This window comes from Podarcis liolepis (assembly GCF_965112155.1).
Source record: "Podarcis liolepis genome assembly, chromosome: 6".
NCBI classification, from domain to species: Eukaryota; Metazoa; Chordata; class Lepidosauria; order Squamata; family Lacertidae; genus Podarcis; species Podarcis liolepis.
The window spans coordinates 28,543,293-28,569,693 of record NC_139559.1 but is presented as its reverse complement, the minus strand read 5'-3'; the positions used below and the strand labels follow the sequence as shown (position 1 = coordinate 28,569,693).

Here is a 26,401-nt window from a genome sequence, read left to right as displayed (position 1 = left end):
TTGTATCTAATGATGGCTTTGTGCTTCCCCACTACCACGCCCAAAAAAATTCCCTTGAAGGTTAGGGGTCACTCAAGATTGGATATGGTATAAAGTGCTATAATTAGTATGGGGGATTGGCAAGAACTGAGTGTGTCACCTTGTACTAGGAGAAGCAGTTCAGCTACTCCTAAACCACCGCTGGATACAACATTGTATTGTCATTTAGAGTGAGCTTCCATAAATGAGAAAAGCAGACCAATAATCTATTAAAATTCAGCTACCAGACCTGTGTGCTGCACGCTCTGACTTGTTTGCAATTGGGGTGTTCCACTATTTGCAGGTGTCCCTGGTGTTGTAGAAGGCACCTGACTTTGCATGAAGTTCTGATTTGCCTGTCCTGCAGGAAAGCCAGGTGGGAGACGCTTGGGCATTCCTGGACAGAAAAATAACTTTGTTTATTAATTGCATTGTATATTAACATTGATTAATATATTCTTACAATGATACAGTTAAGAGGATAATAAAGCAGGAAAAATTGGGGGGGGGGGGGCTATGTTCCACCCTCCAGCCCCAGCAGCCTTAATAAGTGAGAAGCAGCCAGAAGAAATGAAGTGGGGTGGTCTTGTCTTTTGACTCTATGTATGCAAAGGTTTTTTTTCGATAAGGGTGTTAATAGTTACTACTATTACAGTGGAACCTTGACTTGCGGACATAATCCGTCCCGGAGGCCCACCCGCAACTTGAAGCGTTTGTATCCAGAAGCGTGCGATTTAGCGCTTCTGCGCATGCGTGAGCGGTGAAACTTGGAAGTAACCATTCCGGTACTTCTGGGTTGCCACAGGACGCAACTTGAAAAGACATAACCTGAAGCGGACGCAACATGAGGTATGACTCTATTAGCTTTAGAGATTCTATGGAATATTATTTAGTCTGTTAGTAAACTTTGTGCTAATTTAATTTAATTTGATAAATTTTAATAAATTAACTGCTGAAACACAATAGGAATATTGTAATTTTAGTTATATATTGTAATTATTGTATTATTCCATTCCGACTGATTTTCGGCAAACCACTCTAAGCACACGTCTGTGAAAATTGTGATGTATAAATAAACTGACTATGGACTCAATGACTATGTCAAGTCATGAGAGGCTTGTTTGCCCAACCTAGAAAAAAAAAGATTAGAAATGATAATAATGTTTTTCACTATCAGAGAAAGAATAACCATGTTTGAACAATCATATCACTGCTTAATAACAAGCTTTTTAACTACACATGCACCCTTAGGCATGAGCAAGAAATTAAACCAGGAAGACTTCAACAGACTATTTTTCCATTTTGTCCAAATAGGGAAATTATGGTTAACAACTTTAGAACAAGCTAGGATATTGTGTCAAAATTAGGCCCAGGGCTAATTTTGTAATATCCTGGCTTGTTCATTTGAAACAGAAAACTAGTTAACAAAAAACTTCCTGGTTTGTTTGCTCTCAGTATGAAGGGAGGAGTAAAGCGGCTGCATACACAGCCCAAACACTACATATCTCAGCTTATTAACCCAGAAATGATAATCAAACTCTTCTACTGAGTAATTGTTTATTACTAATTATTAATTGAGGAAACATGAGCAAAAGATTTACATTACAAGAGATTTAAAATCAAACTGTCAGGGAAAGTTCCCATTTATAAAATTATTTCAGCAACTGTACAATTGGCTTAAGAATGTTGTGGTATCTCCTCCCTTGGAAGATTTCAAGCAAAACATGGCTTGTTAGGAAAGCAATAGAGATTTACAGTATTTTGTCTCAAAGCACTGGTTTGGGCAAGGTGATATTTCTTCCAACTCTGATATTTCTTCCAACAATGACAAACATTATTCAGCAGTTCAATTCTTTAATATATCAACAGGAAATTCACGTGGTGTTGCATATTAATTCAGTGTTCATAGGTAACTTATTAATTTGCTATAAAGTCTAGGAACAAATATTTTGCAATAAAATGATTACTTACCTCCTAGCCCGGGATGTAAGCCCTGTGGACCCTGGTTTTGCTGTTGCATTACCATGAAGTTTGGAGGTACATTCCCCTGCTGTACCATAGGATTACGGCTAGGAGAATTAATAGGCTGTTGGAACCCCTGGGGGAGAGTATTATTCTGGGGAGGCCTTGGTCCCATCTGCTGCTGTGCTTGGTTAACTGTTGGGGAAGATGCAGGAGATCCTTGCTGAAAAGAGGAGGGAGAGGAGGCAGGAGATTTGTTGGTCAGGTGGGGTTGTTGTAGTGGTGTAGGGACCCGTGAAGGCCCTCCCTGAAGATTCTTCATCTGAGGAGCAGTAAATTGGCCAGAGTTGTTCATCTGAGGAAAGTTTGTGTGTGCCTGAGAAGCTTGTTGGCTTCCAAAAGGGTATGGGGGTGGAGGATGGGAGGGTGTTTGTACCGTTGCCAAAGATGGTCTGACTTGGAGTTGCTGCTGCATTTGTCCAGGCAAAGGGCCCTTTTTCCAGCCCTGGTTAACTGTCAATGTGCCCATTGTGCCTTGTGACGGAGGAGGCTGAACTATTCCAGAAGGCACCTGGTTCCAACCAGGAGAAACTGGAACCTGAGTTGGGGTTGTGAACGAAGGACGAATACCCTGTTGTGGTTGCTGGTGCTGTTGAGGAGGGCGTGGCTGCAATTGTTGCTGTGGTTGCATCTGTTGAAAGTTGGCTGGGTTTATTTGCCTATTAACAGAAACTGGCTGTACTGAATGGAGCTGAGGCACTACAGATCCAGATGGATGATTTTGCTGTTGGATAGCTAGCCCTGACAAAAGTGGATCCACTGAATCTATAAAAAGAAATGGAGAAGAAAAAGAAATATTGTCTGTAGTTAGTCTAGTAATATTCAGAGAAACAAACATTCTCTTTCTGTCCCTCACAAGCAAGCAAGCAAGCGCGCACACATGCACACACAGCTCAGGATATTTCTCAATAATTTTTTACCACACTTCACATATTTTTGTGGAAATTGTTTTGTGAGAGATGGGGACTAGGCAACAACAACATGAAATCCGCAATAATATTTGAATATTTAAAAAATGCAGCTCATTCCATGCAAAGAACTAGTTAAGAGCTTGGGTAAATATTTTAGAATGCGTTTCCAGATTAATAAGCAGAAGCCAGGGGAAATAAAACACAAATTCACATTTCTCCAGTTATATTTATCCAAGTAATATCTAAGCCAATTACCTGACTGAGATGTTGGACAAGGTGTTCTAGGTTGCAACTCTGTGTTAGCTGCACTCGTCATCATAGATGATGATACATTCCCACTTTGCTGCATCATCACAGTTGCAGGATTGTTTATTCTTATTAACCCTAGAAACATAACCATATTTTTCATTGTGCAAAGATGCAAATTGTCAAATTGCAAAGTACAGCATTGCACAGAATGGGAAAAGCTTCAAATCCTGCACTGAAATTTCGAAGTTGTTTTTGCATGGTATATTTATTTATTTATTCGATTTTTGAAAATATATACAAGAAAGCAGCAAGTCTAACAAAACTGCTGTCTCTGTGGCAAAAGCCACTCCAGTGTGGATCAATAAAGGAGAATGAATTGCCAAAGGAAACCATATTGTAGATATCTAGGGTGTTGTAGGGGCCAGAGGCTTGGAACAGAAGCCGGGAGACCAGTGTTCTAATCCCTATGCTGCCATGTAGCTTGATAGGTAACCTTGGGCCAATCACTATCTCAAAGGGTTGTTGTGAGAATAATATGGGGGCGGGGGAACAATGTATGCCACACTGAACTCCTTGGAAGGGCGCGATAGAAATGCAATGATAAAAAAATAAAATATGAATGCTAGATCATACAAATAGGAACACCTTACAAATAAGAGTATCAAATACATATGTTAAGATATGTATGGCCTTCATTGTTCTCTAAAAAGGGAGCATGGCCAACCTTGTTCCAGAAAACCAATAAGCAATTTAAGAACCAAACCAAAAACAGCAACAAATCCACGGGTATTGACCCTTTGTCTTCTTCCATTTCTCTTCAAGACTTGTTAAGTTAGTATCATAAAAAAATTCTCCTAGCAAGTGTTTCCCTGTCTATATTCTCTGCTTTGTCTTCCTGTCTCTACTTTTAATTTTTCCATTGAATTCTACATATTATTTAGCTTTCTTTTTGTTTGTCATTATCACTATTATCAGCAGCATAACCAAACCAATTTATTTACTTTTTTAACTGAGTCCAATGGGTGAAATCTGATATTGTGCAAACAGATTTCTTCTCAAGTAATGGGGAAAAAATATTTTAAAATATTCTTGTTTTTAAATAAAAATCAGGACCCTCAAGAAAGACACTTACACAGGCTTCTAAACACTGATTACAAAACTTCCTCATTAGAAGTTAAATTATGTATTATCTCTGAATGGTTATAAGAACAGCATCTATCCTTGAAGGGAACTTTGGAAAATCTGCCATGTAGGATCTTAGAGCAGGCTTCCTCAACCTTGGCCCTCCAAATGTTTTTGGCCTATGACTCTCATGATCCCTAGCTAGCAGCACCAGTGGTCAGGGATGATGGGAATTGTAGTCTCAAAACATCTGGAGGGCCAAGGTTGAGGAAGCCTGTCTTAGAGGATAAAACATTAAAACAGGCTAAAAAAAACCCACATTTTTCTATACTTAGTTATAGTAAGAAAATTTGCACGTGGCAAAAAATTGTTAGCAGTCTATAAATGTTCCAAAAAAATCCCCAAACATGCCACAAACATGAAAAATCAGGAAGTGAAAAGTCTTTGGAGTTGTATGAAAGAACAGTTGCATATTTCACAAAGTAACGTATCACTAACTTTTACAAAGCTGAACTTGCCTTGGTTTCCTGGTATGGGAAAGCCTGTCTCCATTCGTACTGAGTTGTTTTGTCCAATAGGCCCATTAATCCTCACATCTTGGCCTCGGTTTTGAGCCAATGACAAATTGATGGCACCTTCACCTGAAAGCAATCATTAACATTCAAGTCAGAGCATAAATATTGCTTCAATATGGCAGGGCAGGAAACTACAAAGTAGCATTTTAAAAGGGCCGTTGAAAAGTGGTATATTGGATTCAGATCAACAACGTGCATTTAAAACAAACAAATAAGAGGGAATAGAGCTTGCACACTTCTTGGCTTTCCTTAAAAAGTCACTTGAAAATTTAATATTGAGAGTTCATCTGCCACCCTCGGCTCCTTTGGGAAGAAGTGTTGGATAAAAAATTAATAAATTAAAAACAAACAAATAGGGTTGCTTATTCTAGTTGCTCCAATCCAGCAATTGTTTGTGGGTGTAGATGCTATATGTATGTTGAGTTTTCCTATTCATTTTAAATGGAGAAAACAATCCATGCATGTATTTCTTCTGTGCAAGGATTTTCTTTCCTTGCAGCCAAGAATGAGACAGCTAGAAAGCAGAAATATTCTTATATTACCAAAGCAAAGCAGCTGTTATTCAAGTACAGCTTCATCTTATCATTCTTATCAATGAAGCAGTGGGAAAATATGCCAAATGTAAGCAATAATAATTTGGATCTGCCAGCAGACTAGCATTTTCAAGCGCATGTGAAAATGAGAAGCAGTATGTAAAAAGTCATAGGCTGCCATCATTTAATACCATTTATCAGATGAATTCTGGTTCTTATATAGCAGGCTTTACCCACTCTCTCTAGCAACCACAGATGACATGGAGCAGGGGCACGGAAGCTGGCTATTTGATGGCCAGAATTCACGAGGCATGTGCTGCTAAAGGAAACAGCTGGGAGAAGGGTACACACATGAAGGGTGCACATACAAAAGTGTAACATGTAGTCTATCCCTGAGGCAGAATATCAGGATGCCAGTGAGGTATACTATTATTTAGTACTCAAAAAGCTAATGGAAATATTTATTTTTCAAACACTGTGTTTCTTAAGTATACTATACAGTTCAGGAACAACTGCAGAAGTATTTTCAGCTACCTTCAATTTGAACTGAGAGGATTCCCAAGTCTCTAAGTTGTTGGTTGTTGTTTTGAGCCAGCAATCGTAGTCGCTCAGCTGCTTCACGAGGAATATTGAAAGTAACACGTACACTGTTCCAGGGTTCCACCTTCTTCAGTTTTAACTTTTCAGATTCTTGTTAAAAGGATAAAAAAGAAGACAGACTTGTTGAACTACTACAGAGAATGTACATGGTTACTCAAATACAATAACTGATATCAATATGTAATACTAACTCTGAGCTACTTCACACAAGACATTTCAACTAGCAATTCAAATGTACACTGCACACTTCAGGAAGTAGAGTGGGATATATATTTTTTCGCTAAAAATAACTAGTAAAAAGTCTGCAATATTTTAGAGCAATTTAACTTCAAATAAATGAATTGCAATTTTACATGTCTAAATCTAATATTTAAAAGTTAATTAAGCAATCTTTCACTAAAAAAATACAAAAGAGTGAAATACCCAGGTGTAAAAGGCCAGGAACATTGTTCAAAATGATGTCCAATTTCTGTTTGAAGTCATCATCATCAAGATTGCCTTTAAAAGCTACAAAGATTGTGGAATCTTCATAAGGGCTCTTGTGTTTAATGTCATCTTCCTCTAGTCCAGAGTCAAGATCCACATCCAGGTCTTCCATGGTTGAAGAATACGATGAAGTGTGGTTATCTTTTAATTTAGGCATATCACCCCAAACCATGGCTATGTAATTTGCTGCAGTGGAAGCTAATCAGGTATTAAGACAAACCTATGAAAGAAAATAAGTTTTAAAATATATTATTTATATATTTAAAATATATTGTTTATATATACATGCACAATTTTACATCTATACAATCACAGCTTATTGTTAATACTGTTTCTATTTTGTTCTTACCTTGTTTAGATCTCAAAAAGTATTATGTTCATAAGCTGCTTACATACAAACTGAGGCTGAAATGAACCCCCCACCCCCTAAAATAATAATAATCAAAATCACCACCTCAAAACTCTCCCAAAGGAGTCTGTGAGAGAGTCCCAATGACTTTCTCAAAACCCATTTCATCACTCTGCCCCCCAAGGAATGGAAATTAATTAGCAATTTTTAATGCTGCTGGGAAAGCATACTGTGGGGGGAACTGACACAGGATTTGTCTTCTTATTTTTAATAATTCTAAAATTCTAAAAAAAAAAGCCCCATCAGAATGAAACCACAAGGGTTCTTTTAGCAAAGTCACTCCCCATTTTTCTTTTAGAAAATAATTATGGAATGCATGATAAAGTGATCTATTTATCCAGTTAAGAGTGTAGTTTTGGTCTAGTACCTGGAAGACCAGGGTTCAATCACCACTCAGTCATAAAGTTCACTGGGTGATCTTGGGCCACTCACTGCCTCTCAGCCTACCCTACGTCACAGGGCTGTTGTGGGGATTAAAAGAGGAAGGAGAGAATCATGTATGCTACCTTGAGCTCCTTGGAGATTAAGGTAAAATGAAAATGCAATAACTAACAAATGAACTGAATAAATATATAAATAAATGAAGTGTATTTGGCATTTATATACTGCTTGATTGTAAAAACTACTCCTCTAAGTGGTTTACAAAAATATGAAGTAAAACATTAAAAAATATCCATTAAAAACAATTACAACTGAGTATATAAAATCTTTCAACGGTTTAATTAAAATCAACACTTCCTAAAAAAAAAGAAAGATAAAATACACATAACTTCTACATGTAAGGATAGGCTTGCCTAAACAGAAATGTTTTAAATAGGCACCAAAAAGAGTACAGGAAAGGTGCTTGCCTAATGTCAATAGGCAGGGAGTTCCACAGCTCTGACACAGCTTTAGCTAGTAGTCACTGGCACATCGTCTGGAGCTCCTACAGCTGCTGTGAATCACTGCTCTCCAGTAATGGGGCACAATTGCTGAGAAACCTCTACCTTCACCACAATAAAAACAACTACTATACAGCTATACAATACTGAGCAACTACTATACAATTATTATACAATAATACAACTATAAGGGAAAGCAGTGACGTGAGCATCTACTGGATGGTACTCATGACATCGCTGACATACATACCAAAGCTTTTCTACTTTCTTCAGACGCTGTGCATTTACTAATATAGTTCTAAAGGAACATGTTTTCCTCCCCAGAGAAGGCACCCTATCTAGAAAGGCCTTAGCAGATATAAAGTAAATCCAAAAAAACTAATGTTTTCATTTATCACGTATTAATATATATTGCTAATAAAAAAATAGCTTACCTGGAGATCCTGTATCAGAAGCTGCATGACAATTTAAGCAGACCCAGAAAAATTGAGCCATAGGAGCATTCAGGTTGCTGGTCTGCTTTTGCAGACAGTGGGAGTCCAATCCTCTGAAAACTTCAGCTGTGACAAATCTGCAGATGTATCCAGTTAAAATTGATTAAGGGGTGAGGTTTTTTTTGTTCTGAACCAAATCAAGCATGGACATCATTATATTAGTTCCTAAGTGTTTCACCAAAAGTCAACATAATCCTTCAAATATTTTTTATCAGTGATAAAAAGTAAAACCATCTTTTTTAAAAAAAGGATATCCATTCATTGATTTAGTTGGATACAACCCTACATCTGGTAGGTAGAGTGTAAAATGCAAGGAGTGATTTTTAAAAAGTTCTTCATTTACACAGGAAAGTCTCCATTAAATTTGCATATATGGTAGAGGCATTTTTCGTTTAGGGATTAACCATAGGGCTAACATACTTACATCTGTATTGTTTAATGTTAACTTAGTTATTAAGAAACATAGTAACAAATAATTTTAGAATGTTAAAAAATATAATAAATAAATGTTTGTTTGTTTGATCTGCGCTGAGGAAGTCAACATGTCATGTTTTATTTCCCTAATCCAGGGAGAGTTTGCAAAGGCAGAAGTTTACAGAAGGGGTTCTAGAAATCTATTAAATAAATAAATAAATAAATAAATAAAGCTAACCAAAATCCTTTTCTGATAATAAAGTAGTCTCTCCACCCATACCAAGGTATGAAATTGGTATACATGTATTTATGCAGCATAGGAATTTTAAATATCTGAGGCCACTCACACATACTGAACACACAACATTACAGTTGAGTTTTTCCTCCTTTATGCTGATGACTTTATAGCTCACTTAGAACATGAACCTATGCATGACTATTCACAAGTTAGTTCCACTGAGTTCAATAGGGCATATATGCTTAATGTTTCTTTATTAAATATTATAATTATTTTTTAAGGTTTTATCCTATACAAACATACATGGCAGTAGGTTATACTTAGCTAAATGAGACTTATTTGCAAATTAATATGACTGGATTAGGCTGCATATCTATTAAATTCTGAACATTTGACAATCTGCAACTGGCATTTGATAATTTCTGAAATACTAAAACCATTTCATTAGTGAATAATTTTATTTGTACATAGGTGATCTGCATTATTCTCTGCTATATCTGCATAGCAAAAGCTCACACTGCAGACATCAATGGCTTGCTAACATTCTAATACTTGTTTTTCTAAGAGGTTGGATACCTGTTAGTCATAACTCCACAATTATCTTAAGTTGAATGACGATCACGTTATCCACAAAATCATACAACATGGTGCTGATCTGGATTAGATTCTGGATGAGGTCCTGTTGCCCTTCCTAGATAACAATAAACCTGAAAGAATTTTTTCAAGAAGAGGGGGAAAATAATTAACTCTCCACAAGCCTCTATTTCTTAAAAAAGAAAAAGAAAATACATTAGCAAACTATATCTCCTTTCAGCTGTTTGTTGTATGCTATCACACTCTAGCTACTGGTAAACAAACAAGAGAATTGTGGAAAGCATTGAATTTAGACCTGTGAAACTTTGATTTGAATCCATGGGGGGGGATTCATGCCTACTTCCCCCTCTCCTCTCTGTCACATGCCCCCTAAACTTGGCTAGAGCAGGTGAGCCCCCAGAACAATGCACAGGGGAGAAGAGGGGGGATTGTCCCATCCGGCAATGCTTACACAGACAAGATGTTTGCAAGACCTAGGGTTGACATTTCCAGAATATTGCAGTGTCCAAGCGGAAATTGGCAGAGTTGGTTTTTTCTGATTTTTCCTCAGAAATAGCTCAACAACTTTGCCCTCCCAAAAAAGCTCAACAACTTTTTCGAATCCCACCCTATGTTCATGTGCTATCTACTCATTAAACTCCAATATATATAATTTGTTTAAAGAAAGTAAAACCATTTTAGTTTTAGAGTAGAGGAGCAAGATTTCCCTATCCATAATTACCACGCTCCAAATTCCCTTCTAGTGGCTTTCCCTGTAAAGTTTCTAAAAAGTACTTGCCTAAAATACACCTGTCAGTTTGGCATATAGCTATAGGAATTTTCAAACGAACCCTCTCACATGTTCAAGAAGTAACAAGGGCATGACTGTAAGCCTTATCACAACTAATATGCTCACTGGCCATACCAACCAGAAGACCCTAGACTTTTTCCATACTAAAGAAAATGTCACTGAATTTGTGATGGGGTACTTCAACACCTCTTATAATAAAATTACCAACTCCAACAGCTAGACCAACAGGGTCACCAAAACTATAGAACATAAAGTAAGGCATAAAGAAAAGTACATATGATTAGCAGTACATGAAACCAAAAGATCTCTATTCCCTTTTTACTTACCAAGATGAACTTTCAGAGGCTCTTCATTCTATGTTGTTTAAAATGGCATTCATTAATCTCAACCTAACAAGCATTTTAGATGATCGTGTCTCAGCACACTTTGAGTTTAACCCTAAGAAGAAAAACACACACATGTATAATGTTGCTTATGAAAGTAACTTGCACAGTCAGACTACTTGATCAATCTAACCCTCTGACAGGCAGCAGCTCTCCAAGTCCTGCTATCTGAGATGAAAGGGGCCAAATCTGGAATATTACGCATGCAATGCATCCTATGTATTGCTGAGCTATGGCATCTACCTTTTACAAGCTATTTGTCCAGAAACTGAGTAAAATGTCCCAATTACACGTGAAGTGTAATCTAATATGTTTGCCCTTTTTTGGATCCATATAAGGCCAGACGAACACACAAGCAGCTTGATATAATTGTATATAAGGTCATTTGTGTCATAAGCATATCAGACTATAATACTTCTGCCAACTACAAAAATAAAATAAAAGGGGTGCCCAAGTTTTCCCATAGGTGTACAGTTCAATCCAAATGCTCCGCAACAGATGTCTAACTACCCCTTATCCAAGAAACATTATTTTCCTCCCCTTATATTTATTACCAGGAAAGCCCAGTTCAGCTTACCAACTTTCCTTTATTAGAAAGGCCTGACAAACATACAGAATTTCTTGCATTCCGTGCCTTTGCATTAAAGTGGTGGTGTGGTCAGACAGGCATTGTGCCCAGCTCAAAACCACTACAGATGGACTTGGGCCACTGTCAGAACCATTGTGTCTGGTCCTATGAGATCCTAAGCTGAGATACATAGCACCTCATAGGTTCAGGCAACCTCCACCATTTATTTTGACAGTGTCAATCTGCTAAGGGGGTCCAATATGATTTCATTTCAAAAGAACTCCAAGCTAACATAAACTGTCTCTCTCTCTCTCACACACACACAAAACCTATTACGGTACTTTAGACCTCTGTGACAGAGAATGACCTCCAACCATTCTTTTTTTTAAAAAAAAAAATTAATTAATAAGCTTTTATTGTTAAAATAATTCATCATTAATACACATATATTACAAATATACAAACATACAAACATACATTTCATACAATCCTTAAAAGTGTTTGAACATGGTGGATGGTGATGGGAAAGGGAATTATTTGTGGGACTGAGTGTAAGTATGTTTGACCTCCAACCATTCTGTCTCTTTATGAATGCCCAACTATGTCCTAAGACTCTTTCTTCCATGATAGGAAAACAACCCAATATGTTCCATACATGTCAAGTTGGCAACTACAAACAGGAAACAAACAGAGCAGCTTTCTCCTACTATCACTCCCTAACTCTAACGGGCATTCAGAGACAGTATATATCTGGTCCTCCAGATATTGCTGAACTTCAACTCCCATCAGCCTTAGAAAACATGGCCAATTGCCAGGGGTGGTGTGAGTTTCATTCAGCAACATATGGAGAGCCAAATGTTCCCCGGACCTGGCATGTAGCCATCAAGACATAAGGAACACAAATGATGTAACTCTAAGCAACATGCATAGAATTTCTAGACAGACTCCCTTCCAAATGCTTACCAGATCTAGATCTGCTTAGCTTCCACAAAACTGCTACAACATGCGCCTTCACACCACGCGCTGGGACCAACATAGAATGCTTCCATGCTTATAGTTAACTAGAACTGGCAGCTCCTTAAAATCCTGTCTATATAGCTCTGTTACCTGCCGAAACAGGTAGATGTAGGTGAGAATACTGTCTTGAGGTTCAGCTAAAAGTGGCGATACAGTAATGTTATAACTGCATCTGATTTTATTTATTTTTTTATTTTTCTGCTTTGTAAATATGAAACATTGTTTCATTAGACTGAGAAAACAGTAATGGGCATTGAAACTGTAACACTATTCTTGTCAGTGTTAGAAACTCAGATATACAGTCACAGGAAAAGAAAGTACACCCTCTTTGAATTCTGTGGTTTTACATATCAAGACATAATAATAATCTATTCCTCACCAGGTCTTAAAATTGGGCAAATGCAACCTCAAATGAACAACAGGACATGACATCACCCTCATAACTCAAAAATGGGAGGAGATAAAAAAATAAAATGTTGGATTTAAACTTAGTTTTGATTGTTCAATAAGTGCACAAAATTTTAAGAAAACTGGATGACATGAAGTAAAAAAAATCATTTACAATTTAATCACTTGATATGGAATGACCCAGTAATATAACTGAGGCACCCAGCACTGTTAGTCAGGACTGCTTGATCACACTTCTCCAGTGGTGCAACAGTAAAACTGCTAGCACATTTCCAAAGCTCAGCAGGGTTAAGGATGATTTCAAATTGGATGTTGGATGGCATGTACTAAATGACTCTCAGAGTCCCATCCAACTCTCTAATTCTATGATTCTATGTGTCTATGTATGGGGGTTGCATTTTAAATAATTAAAAAGGTTTAAAGTAATTTTTAATTAATTAAACTAGTAGCCAAAATCTAATGCATGTTGACTTTAACATGTGAATCCCTGCTAAGTCTGAAAATAGTTGTTTTGCCCAATTTTTTGGAGTACATTAATGTATATTAAGTGTTGATATTCAGTGATGTTTGTCTCAAGTTTTGACATGCACAATGTTTGTCTACCATTGTTGACACTTGCCAAATCTTAGACATTCATTGTAACACATGTCACAGTGCCAGACAAATTTCAGGCTAATTTACTTAACTAGATCATTTTAAGGATACAACAAATAAAAATATTCAGGATTTGTTCAGGAGGAGACTTTAAAAGTATCCAGGTCACAAACCATTTACAGTGCTGGATTAAATCCTGTGGAGGCCCCCAGACACTCAAAATTGGGGGGTGGGGGGGCTCACAAATTATTTCCAATACGTTTTTGTAATTTTCTCTCAAGATCAAATCAATTTTATTTTGATCCATTGTCATGGGGCCCCTAAAAGGAAAGGCCCATAGTCTGGTGCCTACTCTGCCCATTTGGTAATCCTGCACTGACCACGTAGGGCACAGGTGAACAACCTGCATCATAGGGGAAATTTGACCAGACACATAGAAAGTAAGAAAAGGAAAGAAGGAAAACTGATAAGTGTGCAGAACATGAGAATGTGGGGGTTGGGAACTGAACAGCCTTAGCTCTAAGGACCAGGACACTGACCCTGGTGTAGCAAAAGACAAGAAGTCAGTGCATGTAGCATTTGTTTCTAGAGACCACAATGCAAGTCTGGAGCAAGAGTAGCAAGATGGAACTGCTGTAATAGAAGATGTGGGTGAACAAATGTTTGGTCGAAGATGCAAGAAGTGAAAGGGACAGATCCTTTAGATATGCAAAGCAGCAACCAGGATTTGGCAAAGACGGCAAAAGGTTAGGGAAAAGAAAAAAGATGATAAGTAATCCTACTATGCTGTTTAAAATTTCTTTTTTCTAGGATAAGAGTGGGGAATTATTGCAAACTACTTCAGACAGGTTTTTCTACACAAATTAGTACACAAAAATCCAAGCACTCAACAGGTAGACTGAAACATGCTACACCAACTTTTTCTAAACATGCAAGTGTGGCCAATTACAGCTACACTATATGTATGGAGATGTGGAATCACCCCCAAATGAGCAGTATGAACATTAATGCTTTCCCTATAGGAAAACTTTAATATCTGAAGTGGCCCTACCAGGACCACTTTAGATGTTGTATTAAAGAATGCAAACTAGATCTGTGAGTGACCTATACAGGTGGCACATATTTTACAAGCAAGTTCTCCTTCAGACTCAAGAGAGAAGGAAGAACAGAAGGTAGAAAGTTGGTTGCCAAAAGTGATTTGGAATTTCCAACAGACCACAGAGACAACATAAGGAGCGGCATCAATCACTTTTAAAGCCATCTTTTCGCCAGTTAGCTTTTTGTTCTCCTATTAGTATTATTGTTAGTTTATTCATTGACTAAATTTTACCTTGTTTTGGTATACGGTTTTGTCATACTGTAAACTGCCTCAGGTGAGCCCACCACAAAGGTGGGCTATACATTGAAGAAGGTCTTTTCTTTGATATATAAAGTCCTAAATGGTATTGCTCCAACATACATGAAAGATCAACTTGTCCCAAACAGACCAAACTAAGAGATGTTTTCACTGTGGGAGGCCTTGTTAGCATTTCTGTTGCCCTAGAAGATTCAAGGCATGGCAGCACATGGAAGAGACTTCTTTCTAGTGGCCTCCAAGGTCTGGAACTCCCTTTCACAATGTGTGCCTGGCAGCTATTTTGCACACATTTCAGCACCATGCCAAGGAGAACCTTTTTACCTGAACTTTTGGGGATGGCTGAATCTGTTTTCCCTTTTGTAACGGATACTGTACTTTTTTTTACTGTGAATTGGTGTTTTATGCTTTTTGTTTAGATCTTATCATATTTTTTGTTGTAGCCCAGCCCACAATGGGACACATTGTGTCCCACATTGTGAAGAATATGTAACATATATGTACAAATTACACAGTGTAATAAATAATATTAGCAAAAAGATGTGTGCATCTGCCAAGCCAAAACAAGGATCCTAGCAGTTTTACTCTTTCTCAGTTCAGCTGCTTGCATAATATGTCATAGGATTCTCACCTTTTGAACTTTAAAAAACCTCTCATATACAGTAGCAGAGATACATAATAGCAACAAGGGCATTTAAAATAAATTTATTTGTTATATTTGTATACCACCCTTTAAACATCTCCCATGATGGTTTACAACAAAATGTTTACAATATAGAAGAGTTACACCCATCATAACAGAACCAGAAAGAAGTCAGGAGTTGGATTAATTCATAGAAATGAAAAAACGTTCTGTTGCAAAAATTTAAAACTTAATATATTAGGAATGTATGAGTGGTGGAATATTTCACAACAAATAAATGGAAAACAGAGGCCAGGCTGAGAAGCACCAACAAAAAGTACTCTGATGCCCAGTCAATTAGTGTACTATGAAAAAAGTGCAATGAACAGTACAACACCACACATGACTAAGGTAAAGGTAAAGGGACCCCTGACCATTAGGTCCAGTCATGACAGACTCTGGGGTTGCGGCGCTCATCTCGCTTTATTGACCGAGGGAGCCGGCATACAGTTTCCGAGTCATGTGGCCAGCATGACAAAGCCACTTCTGGCGAACCAGAGCAGTGCACGGAAACACCGTTTACCTTCTGGCTGGAGTGGTACCTATTTATCTACTTGCACTTTGATGTGCTTTCAAACTGCTAGGTTGGCAGGAGCAGGGACTGAGCAACAGGAGCTCACCTCGTTGCAGGGATTCAAACCACTGACCTTCTAATCAGCAAGTCCTAGGCTCTGTGGTTTAACCCACGGCACCACCCACGTCCCAATACATGACTACTCAGAAGTAAATCCCATGGAATTCAGTGAGTCTTATACCATGTGTGTATAGATTGCAGCCCAATACTTTTTCCGATTAGATTATGAAAAACAAAAGCTTGCCCAGTAAGAAGATAACTGCTAGATAAAGTACCATATTTTATGTAGAAGACTAAAGGCTGCCATTCACAGTGATTTGTTATTCCAAAATATTTTGCTGTGTAGTAAGTTACAATTCTTTTGTTTAAGAGCTAAGGCTACAATTTAGAAAGGTTATTGTGTTGGTACATTCTTTTAGCATTTGTAGCCACACAGTTGCATTTCTCCAAGTTCCTACCCACTCACAATTATTTACCAGTGAATGGTAATTTTCAACAATCTCCAGAAGCTTATAGATTCAACATATTTAAATACTGTATTAAATATTAAGCTCTACATTACATACCTGTTACATTTTATCCAAGACTGTTTAACAGAAATTTGTATTTCCCATTCATTGTTTGGCTACAGTTGATGTTATTTTAACTTTGTACACTGCTATGAAATTTTATGTGAACAGTAGCATACGCACGCGCGCACACACACACACACATATATATACTGAAGCACTGTAATACTAAAGTATATTCCAACAAAGTCAATCACTTGTCTGTAAATAATACTACTTCCCATATCATATTCATTGGGAACTCCACTTAGAAAGGTTCTTTCAGTTCCCGGTCAAACCCATATATTTTGCGTCTTAACCCACATCCAAGTACTTATGTGGGGGCATTGTTTTGTATTGTTGTAACTATTTATTTGTGTTTTTATCTTGTATTTTTATTATGTGAACCGCCCTGATATCTTCAGATTAAGGGCGGTATATAAATATAATAAATAATAATAATAAGCCTCTGCATTAATTAGAGAGAATGAGGGACCCTTTCTACCCTCCATTTTCCTTTTTAAAAGAGAGTGCCAATAAAACAATTGCTCATATTAAACCAGTATTTTGCTCAAATTGTTATTAGGGGTTGTATTTGCCCCTATAAGGTAATTTCTTTAGACAAAGAGAAGGCATATCAAATTTAAATGCAAACAAAGTCCAAAGCTAGAATTCTCTTTCCTGTGTTAAATTTGGCAGCCATTTAAGTTACACTTTGCCACCTGCAAAACAACTCTCAAGAGTTAAGACTACAGGAACAAGGGCTGAACAAGCAGAATAATTGGGCAAACTTTAAACCACCAAAGAATCTCAAACCCCCAACAGTCCCAAGCAATTTGCAGAAGTTACCACTATTCACAGGTTACATCATTTGTTATTTCAGTGACATTTCCAGCCAGTAGTGATATGACTGAATTTTATTGCATTTTAAATGGTAATGTGAGTGCCCTATGACCAAAACAAATGCTTACAATATGCATCGCTGATAGTTTTTGATCATTTGTTTTCAAACAGATATATGAACCCAAAGGAGAAAAATGTGCCATTCAAAATATTCTATAAAGAAGGAACCAATAAGCTTTAAAAACAAAAGTGCTGATGTTCTTAGGGTTCTGGGTCCCTTAACTTAGGCCACAGGGTCACCCTCAGACAATGTTCTTTCCCGGGGTTATTCTAGGATAACTTTGCTGTGTGAACAGCCTCTAAGACCAAGTTGTTAAGTGCTACCAATTCCCATACTTAAGAGTATACTCTCCAGTTTTTAAGATTTCAAAAGGTTTCTTGGGATAAGGACCTCTTACTTGGAACATCAGGTAAGAGCCATAATCAAACAGGATACTAAAACTTCCATGGATACATCACAGGTTATTTCATATCCAGCTATCATATCAGCAGAGCTTATGTGACACCAGAAGGACCATCTGAGATTAGTAATTTTTGTCTACATATCATGTCAAAAAAGTATTGTGGTTCTAATGAGATTTGTTAACCCCAATGGGCAGCCCACCTACACACAATAAGCCCATCCGTATCAACTTTTTCCATTATCCCGATCAATCCAAGTTATAAACCAGCAGCACGACTCTTTGTCTATCTGATAATTCTGAAATAGACGTGTGTGAATAATTTAGTGAAAAAGTCAGGCTACAGATAAATTATTCAGCCTGGGCTACTCAGGGCTTTAAGAGAAGCATAAAGCCCGACTACACATACCAGAGATGAATCCCACCTCAAAGAGCCTGGCACATTTGACAAGCGATTTAAAAACAAAACAATTGCTGGAAATGTAGTTTGGAGGCCCAGTCCTTCTGGACTCAGGGGCGAACCCCTGCTGCCAACTCCACGTGTGCACTACCAATGACCAAGGGAAACCAAAGAGTTTTGTACCAAAAAAAACAGGACTGCCTAAGTGATTGGGCGCTGCGAGGCAAAGGGGCGGCCATTGTGTTTTGTCCTGGAGGTCCCCCCACCTTGTGTCTAAACCTGGGCCATTCTCTCGTAGTTAAAGGGCATCTAGTAAGGCGGGGTGGGGGGGGGGTTGAGAGACCAGGCCCGAGTAGGAGGACCCCCCCCCCCAACACACACACTTTCCTCCTCCCAAGTCCGGGCTCAGCCAATACGCTGCTTTTCCTGAAGCACATCCTCCCCCTGCTCCCAAAGACCTGGCACCGTCCGTCACTCGCCCTCGGTAGTGCCAGGCCTCCCCGGTCGCCACGCACGGCCCTTGGGAGGCCCCCGCCCCGCCCCCCCCTTTCGTCCCGGGCGACCCTGACCAGGCCCGTCCCTCTCAACGGCTGTCACCAGAGCCCCTCCCACAGCCGGGCCCTGCTCCCCTCGCGCCTGCTTGGGGCTGCCGGGCAACTGCTCCTCCGCTCGGCCCTCCCGCCCCCCCCCACGCCGGGAACCCACCCGCTCGGCCCCGCCTCGCACGCACACACCACACGGAATCCGGTCGCGCGCGTTCACCTGGTGGCGCTGCTGCTCCCGCTTAACGCGCCCGCTCCCGGCCCCCGAAAGAAAGCAGCGGCTTCGGGCAACGACGCCGCCACGCTCCTTCCGCCGCCGCCGGTTGCCCTGGCGGGAAAGGAGAAGCGGGCGGGGTGGTGGGGGGCGGAGGCTGAGGGTGGGGAGAGGTCAGCGCGAGCCCGAACCTCCAGGACACCGACCCTCGAGCCCGGCCGCGGCTCCGCCTCCTCCTCTGCTCCTCAGGGAGGCCACGTGACGGCCCGGCTGCGCGCGCGTCGCCTTGGACCGGGGACGCGCCTCCGGTTTGGGCGGCGGCGGCGGGAGCGCGCTGTTCTATTTTTTTTCCCTCTCTCCCCCCTCCCCCGCTTTCTCCTGGGTTGGCGCGCGCGGCCGTAGTATCTTCTCTCGAGCGGCTCGGTTAACTTTACAAATCTCAGCGGCTCGGAAAAACAGCACAGAAATGGACTTGTTTCTCCTCTCGCGCGCTCTTAAAGCCAACTTCCTTGCTTGCCGCCTCGGAGAGCTAGGAAGCCTCCGTGTAACAAACGAGGTTCCTCAAAAAAGAAAGATGCTGAGGAGAGCTTTATCCATCTCCGCTTGCCTCAGTTATGCTACAGTCCTGATTCTCTTCAGGGGATCCATGGCTCAGTCCCCTCGGAGCTGTTGTCTTTCAGGATCCTCCACCCTTGGTTCATCCAATCTAACCCACATTAATCCTAGAGGGAAATTTTGTCACAGGCTACTAAACCGCTTTCTCTGTCTGGCAGTAGTCCAATACATTCTTACATGTTGCTGTTGTGTATGCAGCACCATCATGCATACCCTCCAATATTTCTCCCATGAAAATAGAGACGTCCTATTATTATTATTATTATTACTACTACTACTACTACTACTACTACTACTATGGTTGGCTTCCAATATATATAGAAAACATAATAAAACATTTAGCTTTAAAAAACTTCCCTATACATGGCTGCCTTCAGATGTTTTATAAAGGTATGATTACTTATCTCCTTGACTCCGGGGCTCGCATGACTCCATACTTTCCAGCATTTCTCCAATGAAAATAGGGACATTCTAAGGAAAAGCAGGATGTTCCAGGATCAATTCAGAAACCAGGATGGCTTCTGTAAATCTGGGACCGTCCCTGGAAAATAGGGACACTTAAAGGGTCTGCATCATGGGCTCCATGCGTTGTTTATGGGCATCAAGCATTATAGCGTAACAACAATTTTGCCCTGTCATAAGGCGTTTGCTGTTTATATAGTTGCTTGAAATAGGGGAGGCAACAGAAAAAGTAGAGGAAGTGGGTGCAAATGGGGAGAATGTGTGCAATCAGTACTTGGGAGTAAGCCCCGGTTGAACTCTGCAGAAATCACACCAGCAAACATGCATAAACATGCACAAGGCGAGACAGGCTCCTATTTTCTGATCCTTCCATAAAATCCCCATCTCAGCAGCCTTTTCCATTCTCATAATCACAGCATGAGGAAACATGAGCCTCTATACAACATTTCCTGTATAAGCCGTCATTTGCTTCCTTCCAACTGGCCGCTATTGGAACCAGTATCCTGGACTAGACCAACCTTGGCTGATCCAGTCACGAGCCAGTGTGGTGTAGTGGTTAAAGTGTTGGACTAGGACCTGGTCTCTGCTCAGGCATGAAACGCGCTAGGTGACTTCAGTTCAGTCTTTCAGCCTAACCTACCTCAAAGGGTTGTTGTGAGGATAAAATGTAATTATTGGGTTACTATAATATGTAATATGGGCTACTGTAATAGAGGGTCAGAGCCAAAAGGGAACCACTCCCAGTATCTAGTTCCCAGTGTAGATAATCTACCAGGGGGACTGAAGCCATTTCCAGTTCCAGCCAAGTTGTGGATTTTAAATCAACTGTGAGCCACCTAGTCTACGGCCATACTACCCTGAACACGCCCAATCTCGTCTGAACCTAGTAGATTTTTCAGATCAAAAAACAGGCTATGAATATACAAAATAAATATTTAAACAATGGTTCAGACCTTGACATGCATAGGCCTCAACCTGCTTGTTTCTGCGCTACATAATATCCTTGGGTGGGTGGTGATTTTGGAAAACTCTGAAATAAAAAAGGGAATCAGTCTTGATATTGACTCTGCTCTTGGTGGTGATAAGCAGGCCTCATTACCTCACATGCTAAAGTGGTGACTGCAACCCAAGTGATTTACTAGTTTTAGCCTTGCTCCTGTTCTTATGTGCCAAATGACTGGGACTGGAGTGGCAAAGCTGCAAAACTTGATGACAGGATCAGAACTGCAGTATCTTGAATGGTGCAGTTCAAGATCGGTCCTCATGTTCAGCACCTCCAGTGTAGAAATAAGATATTTGGAACATATTCTGTTGTATCTCACTACAGAGATCAGCTGTTTTCAATCTTTTCAGACTCAGAATGCACTTTCAACCCAAACATGCATTTGGGGACCCATCTCTTAATATTTTACCATATATTTGCATGGTGGTAGTGCTCCTGTTGTGACCCACTTTGGATCAGGCCATGACCCACTAGTGGGTCCTGACCCACCGGCTGAACACCAATTTCCTAGATCCACAAGTGCAAGGCTTCCCGCTTCTGCAATGGATCTTACTCTTCCTCTCCTTTCCCCACATGCCCCACACATCCTCCCCAAATGAAGTCCAAATGGTTGAGGGAACCCTTAGAACATATTTAGTCTTTAAAATTATCACACACACGTAACGCCAATGAATTATAGTAGCTTAATCATGTGAGCAATGGGTTTCAAAACTGTACCTGTAGTAAGAGAAAAGCTAAAGAGGATGCAATACCTTTGAGCGTATAATACAAAAAGAAAAGTGTTTTTATTTCTGCCTTTTTGTTATTGGTGGGAAAATGCATGAACATATTTCTTGTCTGTACAACCAAAGTCACAGTTGTGATAACAATGCATTTTGTGTTACTTGTTTTGAAATAAAAATGATGCTATACAGTAAACATGTCAACTTTACAATTTGTATTCATGAACTCTGTTTTTCAAAGTTTACATTGTGTTTTTTTAAAAATCCCTCTTCTTGCAATTTACTTTCTGGTAAAATTAAACTTTAAGCATTTTGGTTCCCAGCAGCAAAGTAAGTTTAGGTGGTGCTTCAGACATTTTGATCAGTGCCTAGAAGATAGGTGGGGAAGTCCACTGAGTATTTTGCTCTTTACAATCCATATGTTGATCAATCTAACACTTCACACTACAATTTGCTTAGAAGATAAGACACTAAAACAATATGCAGTCAGTCACAGATTAGAAAAGGAGAGGCCAGTTCTTTAGTGCCCTCCTGCAGTAGGTGATCTAGAAAGGGATCCCTATTGCTGGAACAGAGCTACAGTAGAGTGACTGCACACAACTGAGGACCAGTGTCTGAAAGGATAACATTCACTATTTTATATCTTATATATGATATCACATCCTTCCCCCCACTGATTAACTTAAATAACTGCCATATCCCAGTGCTATAGCATACACACCATAATGAATTCAGTTTTGAATCCTTGTTTCACCCTTAAGCAGGCACTGAGCAGATCATTAAATGCTCTCTCTTCACTTGGGAAAGCTGTGGTCTTCTAGATGTTACTGAACTTAAAACTTCCATCATTCCTGTCCATTGGCCAACTTAGTTGAGACTAATGGAAGGTGGAGCAGAACATCTGGAGGGTCACTTGTTTTGCACCCTTGTTCTAACCTCTCCAATTTACAGTGCAGTCCTATGCATTCTTACTCAGAAGTAAGCCCTCATTAAATTCAGTGCCCCTTACTGCCAGGTAAATGTATATAAGGAACAAGCATTGACCAAAAATTCAGAAGAACCCCAATCTGATACTTAAGAAAACTGTCCAGTTAGATCCAAAGCACTTTGGAGGTGGCCTGATTCAGTTTGGCTCCAAATCTCAGTTTGGAAAGAGTCAGCTTAAGACAAGCCCTGAATCTGTCCAAAGTATTCCACTTCACTTCAAGATATAGGATTCATCTAAATCATCTGCACACCCCTAGCTTGTATAGGGTTGCAGCTCTGTGAGCTCATCTTGACTTGGGGTCACCAACCCACAGGCGTACATGTACCAAGTGAGGCCTTCCTCAGCACCCACAGCTTTCTCCCCCCCCCCCGCACCATCACCTTTCTCTTGTAGGAAAAGAAGGCTGTCTTCAAACCTAATTTGGGTGCAGGGGTGATGACAGCATTTGGAGGTGCCACAGCTACAAGAGAAGGCTCCTTTCGAATCTAATTCAATGAAGGAAACTGATTGTCACAGCTGGGAAGGGGACAGTTAACACGAGGAACCATACTTGGCCAGAAAGCTGGATCAGATTGTGCCACATTTGACAGGTGGGCAGAGATACCAACCTGATGTCATAGGATGTCAGGTAGATCCAACCCCAGCAGAAAACAGCTCAGCTTACATTTGGTACCAAATTTAGTGCCGAATGCAAACTATGCTTGCTAAGAAACAATTGAAATGCATTCTAAGGCTATGATTGCTCCTTTGCAATCACAGCTCATCCTACTTTCTGAACCTTGTAGTGTTATGGTAAACCTCTGTGTGAGTGTAAGTGTGTGTCTCAGTGTGTACATGTGCACTCTGTGTGCAGTATGTTGCCTCCTCAGAGCAAAAATATGGATATATCCCTTCAGTTCATCTTATCTTCCCTCGCTGCAGAAATCCACATAAGTGTTAACACGTATATGTGGAAATAGCTCTAAGGGATCCATTGTAAAACTTCTGACTATCTTCTATGGCTTTGTATTCATGGACAAGTTTCTAATTTTTCTCTTCTTAGCCCCCCTAAAATCCACTTCTGTTCCCATGAGGAAGAACAAATATTCCAGTTGCTCATTCCAGTTTAATAAGAGATTTAACAAAATGTCTTGTCATTAGGACAGGCAAGTGTATATGGAGGAAGGATCCCTATACAGTATCAGGGATCTCTAAAAATCTGTACAAAATCAGTTTCTATGTACTCTATACACTAAGATGCACTGAACCTTGCTCTCCTGATATTGGAGGCTCGGCCCTCAGTTTTGTCACCAGACAGCTGTTCCCAAATGGAGCCCTACCCTTTCCCTGAAGAAAAGTGAACGACACTCAGGGACAGTAGCCGGGTGAAGACTCCATTATCTATGTCCAATACTGACTCTCACTTTGTACAGCCCCACTGCTTCATCTGAATCACTCTATCCTAGCACCTGAAGAGGACCCCAAAATGGCAGATCTGCCCTCCCCACCAGGGAGGAAGGGGTGAGGAAAGATCTACATCAGGAACAAGGGGAGGGGGGAGACTGACATTGGGATCTGCTGCCTCTGTGAATCCTGCAGCCTCACTTTGCCTCATTCATGGACTGGCCCTGGACTTTGATACATAAGGCAGACTGTAAGCATATGTTGGTACATGCAGCCAGTGGCGTAGCGTGGGGGTGCCACAGGGGCTGTTGCCCCATGCGCAGAATTCTTAGGGGTGCAAAATTTCTGCTCCTCACTCGCCCAAGGCCTTGAAGCTGCTGAATTGCAGTGCCTGCATGGTGTTTAAGGTGGTATGGATGGAATCCCCTCATTTTATTATTTCCTCTTCTTGCACCCTCTTGTGGAGGCAGGTCACTGCTTCCCCCCAACCCCTCCTCTCCCCACACCCTCCAGCCACCCCTCTCCACTATGGCTAGAAAAGGCTGCATGCGCTTTTGCCGGAGAAGCACCACAACTCCTGAACTTCACGTGGGGTATGCATTTATGTGTTCTGGGTTTTTTTCCTCTTTCTCAGGAGGGAGCACAATACTTGCCTTTCCCCGGAAGCTGGCAACCCACACTACACCACTGCTTGCAGCTTGGTTGATGCTGTCATACAAACATTCAAAAATCTCACGTAGGCCGTTTAGCCACTTATAACAGAACAACCGAATGAGCCCTTAACTAGTGAATGATTGTAAACTACATTGAGGTCATCAAAGGACAGTTAACATTCAAGCATAAAGCATGAGCAGTGATGGCTTCTGCAGTGAGTTTGTTCATTTATACCTCCAACATTAGGAGGGGCCATTCTTCGTATTAAGTTGGCTTTCTGTCATGTAAATGTGCACATGAACAAGACAGTATTCATTCAATTCCAGTTCATGGGATATAAGATCTGGAGCACCAGCACAGCTATTAGCAGATATACATACAGAATATGTACAGTAGCCATAGGTACAATAATATGATGGGGGAAAGCAATAAAAGTTATGCACTTTAATTTAATGTGAAATCAGTATAGGGGAGATATTTTTGTGGGTGTGCATTTAATACGTCAAGTGCTGTGAAATTACATTTTGTTAGGGAGGGAAGTTGTTCAAAAACTTAGTGGAAGGATTCTGTATGCTGATATAATTTTTATTTATTAATGGAGCCAGAAGCAGAGTTTTTTTCTGTGATTTATATGGTGTAGAACTGTGAATTTGCTTTCACATTCAGAAGAGGCCTTCATGCAATCAGTGAATACATGGTTGTGGGTGGGATCATTTATTCCGTTCACTCCACCAATGTGCACATTTTTTAGCTGAAGCTGTGCCTGCAGCTGTACACACATTGGCTCTGTCAGCACACTCAGGGGTCCAGGCTCCCACATCAGGCAGACAGAACCCACACAAATTCAGCTCCCAACATGTAGGGCTCCCTGTGCATACCTTCCACTGAACATGTGGAAGCTGAGGGCAGAATGCGCTGCTGTGGCATGCGCCCTGCCTCCATGTGTTCACTGTCTATTTCACATCAAGAGAGTTGTTCTGATGTACCCACTATCATCTACACAGAGAACTGAAATATTTGTACATATCTCAAAGTGCTCCCGATGTGAGGTCCTCTTGAATGATTTCTGACATAATCAACTGAGTGTGTCAGCACCCATGTCTAGAAATAATCTGGAACACTTGCCCATGTCTGTTTGTGTATTTGTCTCTAGTTTTAATAAGCAGCAGTTGTTCTTCTGCGTCACAAATCAGCCTAAGACAGACTGATTTGGAGGATGTGTAAAAGTAACTTTGGGTACATCCTCCTTGACACCAACGGAATCACTTGGGTAGGAGACTTTCAGTGTTATGCATAAACTACATTTCTATTGATGGTGTACCTTTTTATTGCCTAGAACTTTGTTTTTGTCCTGGATTCTATCGCATTTCAGTGAAACACTTTCTTTGTATCTCTTTAGCACTTTGTAGGCAATGTTGTTGGCAATTCAGATGAACAGGGTAGACTTTGCAAGAGCTGAGCAGGTGGGTCATATCTGTTTACAAAAAAACTCCACTTTGAATTTATGAAGGGAAGTGAGATAAACTTGGCAAGAAGTCAGCTACAAGTCGATTAAGATTAGAACTTACAATATTTCTCCTGCCCCATTAGTATTTACAGCCAAGCCTCAAAATGCATTAATATGAACTGTCTTAATACAGTGGTGCCCCG

The 26,401-nt window shown here is 40.2% G+C and overlaps 3 protein-coding genes across 17 annotated transcripts in view; all 3 read right to left on the bottom strand.

Moving 5' to 3' along the window:
- Window positions 1-19,207, bottom strand: part of NCOA6 (nuclear receptor coactivator 6) — a 38,884-nt gene extending 19,677 nt beyond the window's left edge. The window contains exons 1-12 of one of the 14 annotated variants that reach the window (XM_083507847.1): window positions 18,552-18,756; window positions 14,637-14,845; window positions 12,251-12,394; window positions 10,663-10,774; window positions 9,529-9,659; window positions 8,241-8,427; window positions 6,454-6,736; window positions 5,965-6,120; window positions 4,841-4,963; window positions 3,207-3,335; window positions 1,990-2,805; window positions 269-415 (exon numbers count right to left, since the gene is read on the bottom strand). In XM_083507847.1, coding sequence (XP_083363973.1) covers window positions 269-415; window positions 1,990-2,805; window positions 3,207-3,335; window positions 4,841-4,963; window positions 5,965-6,120; window positions 6,454-6,688 — 1,606 coding nt within the window. In that variant the 5' untranslated portion in view covers window positions 6,689-6,736; window positions 8,241-8,427; window positions 9,529-9,659; ... (2 more) ...; window positions 14,637-14,845; window positions 18,552-18,756. Of the gene's footprint in view, window positions 1-268; window positions 416-1,989; window positions 2,806-3,206; window positions 3,336-4,840; window positions 4,964-5,964; window positions 6,121-6,453; window positions 6,737-8,240; window positions 8,428-9,528; window positions 9,660-10,662; window positions 11,655-11,853; window positions 14,608-14,636; window positions 15,677-18,193; window positions 18,757-18,930 lie in introns of those variants that run through there. The other 13 variants (XM_083507853.1, XM_083507855.1, XM_083507856.1 and 10 more) reach the window with 13 other exon arrangements.
- Window positions 1-26,401, bottom strand: part of LOC310709079 (tigger transposable element-derived protein 1-like) — an 877,074-nt gene that overhangs the window by 44,303 nt on the left and 806,370 nt on the right. The window lies entirely within an intron of this gene.
- Window positions 21,766-26,401, bottom strand: part of GGT7 (gamma-glutamyltransferase 7) — a 45,133-nt gene continuing 40,497 nt past the window's right edge. Inside the window, exons 16-17 of one of the 2 annotated variants that reach the window (XM_083508060.1) lie at window positions 22,924-26,381; window positions 21,766-22,886 (exon numbers count right to left, since the gene is read on the bottom strand). The gene's annotated coding sequence lies outside the window, so the exon portion shown is untranslated. Of the gene's footprint in view, window positions 26,382-26,401 lie in introns of both variants that reach the window. The other variant, XM_083508059.1, reaches the window with a different exon arrangement.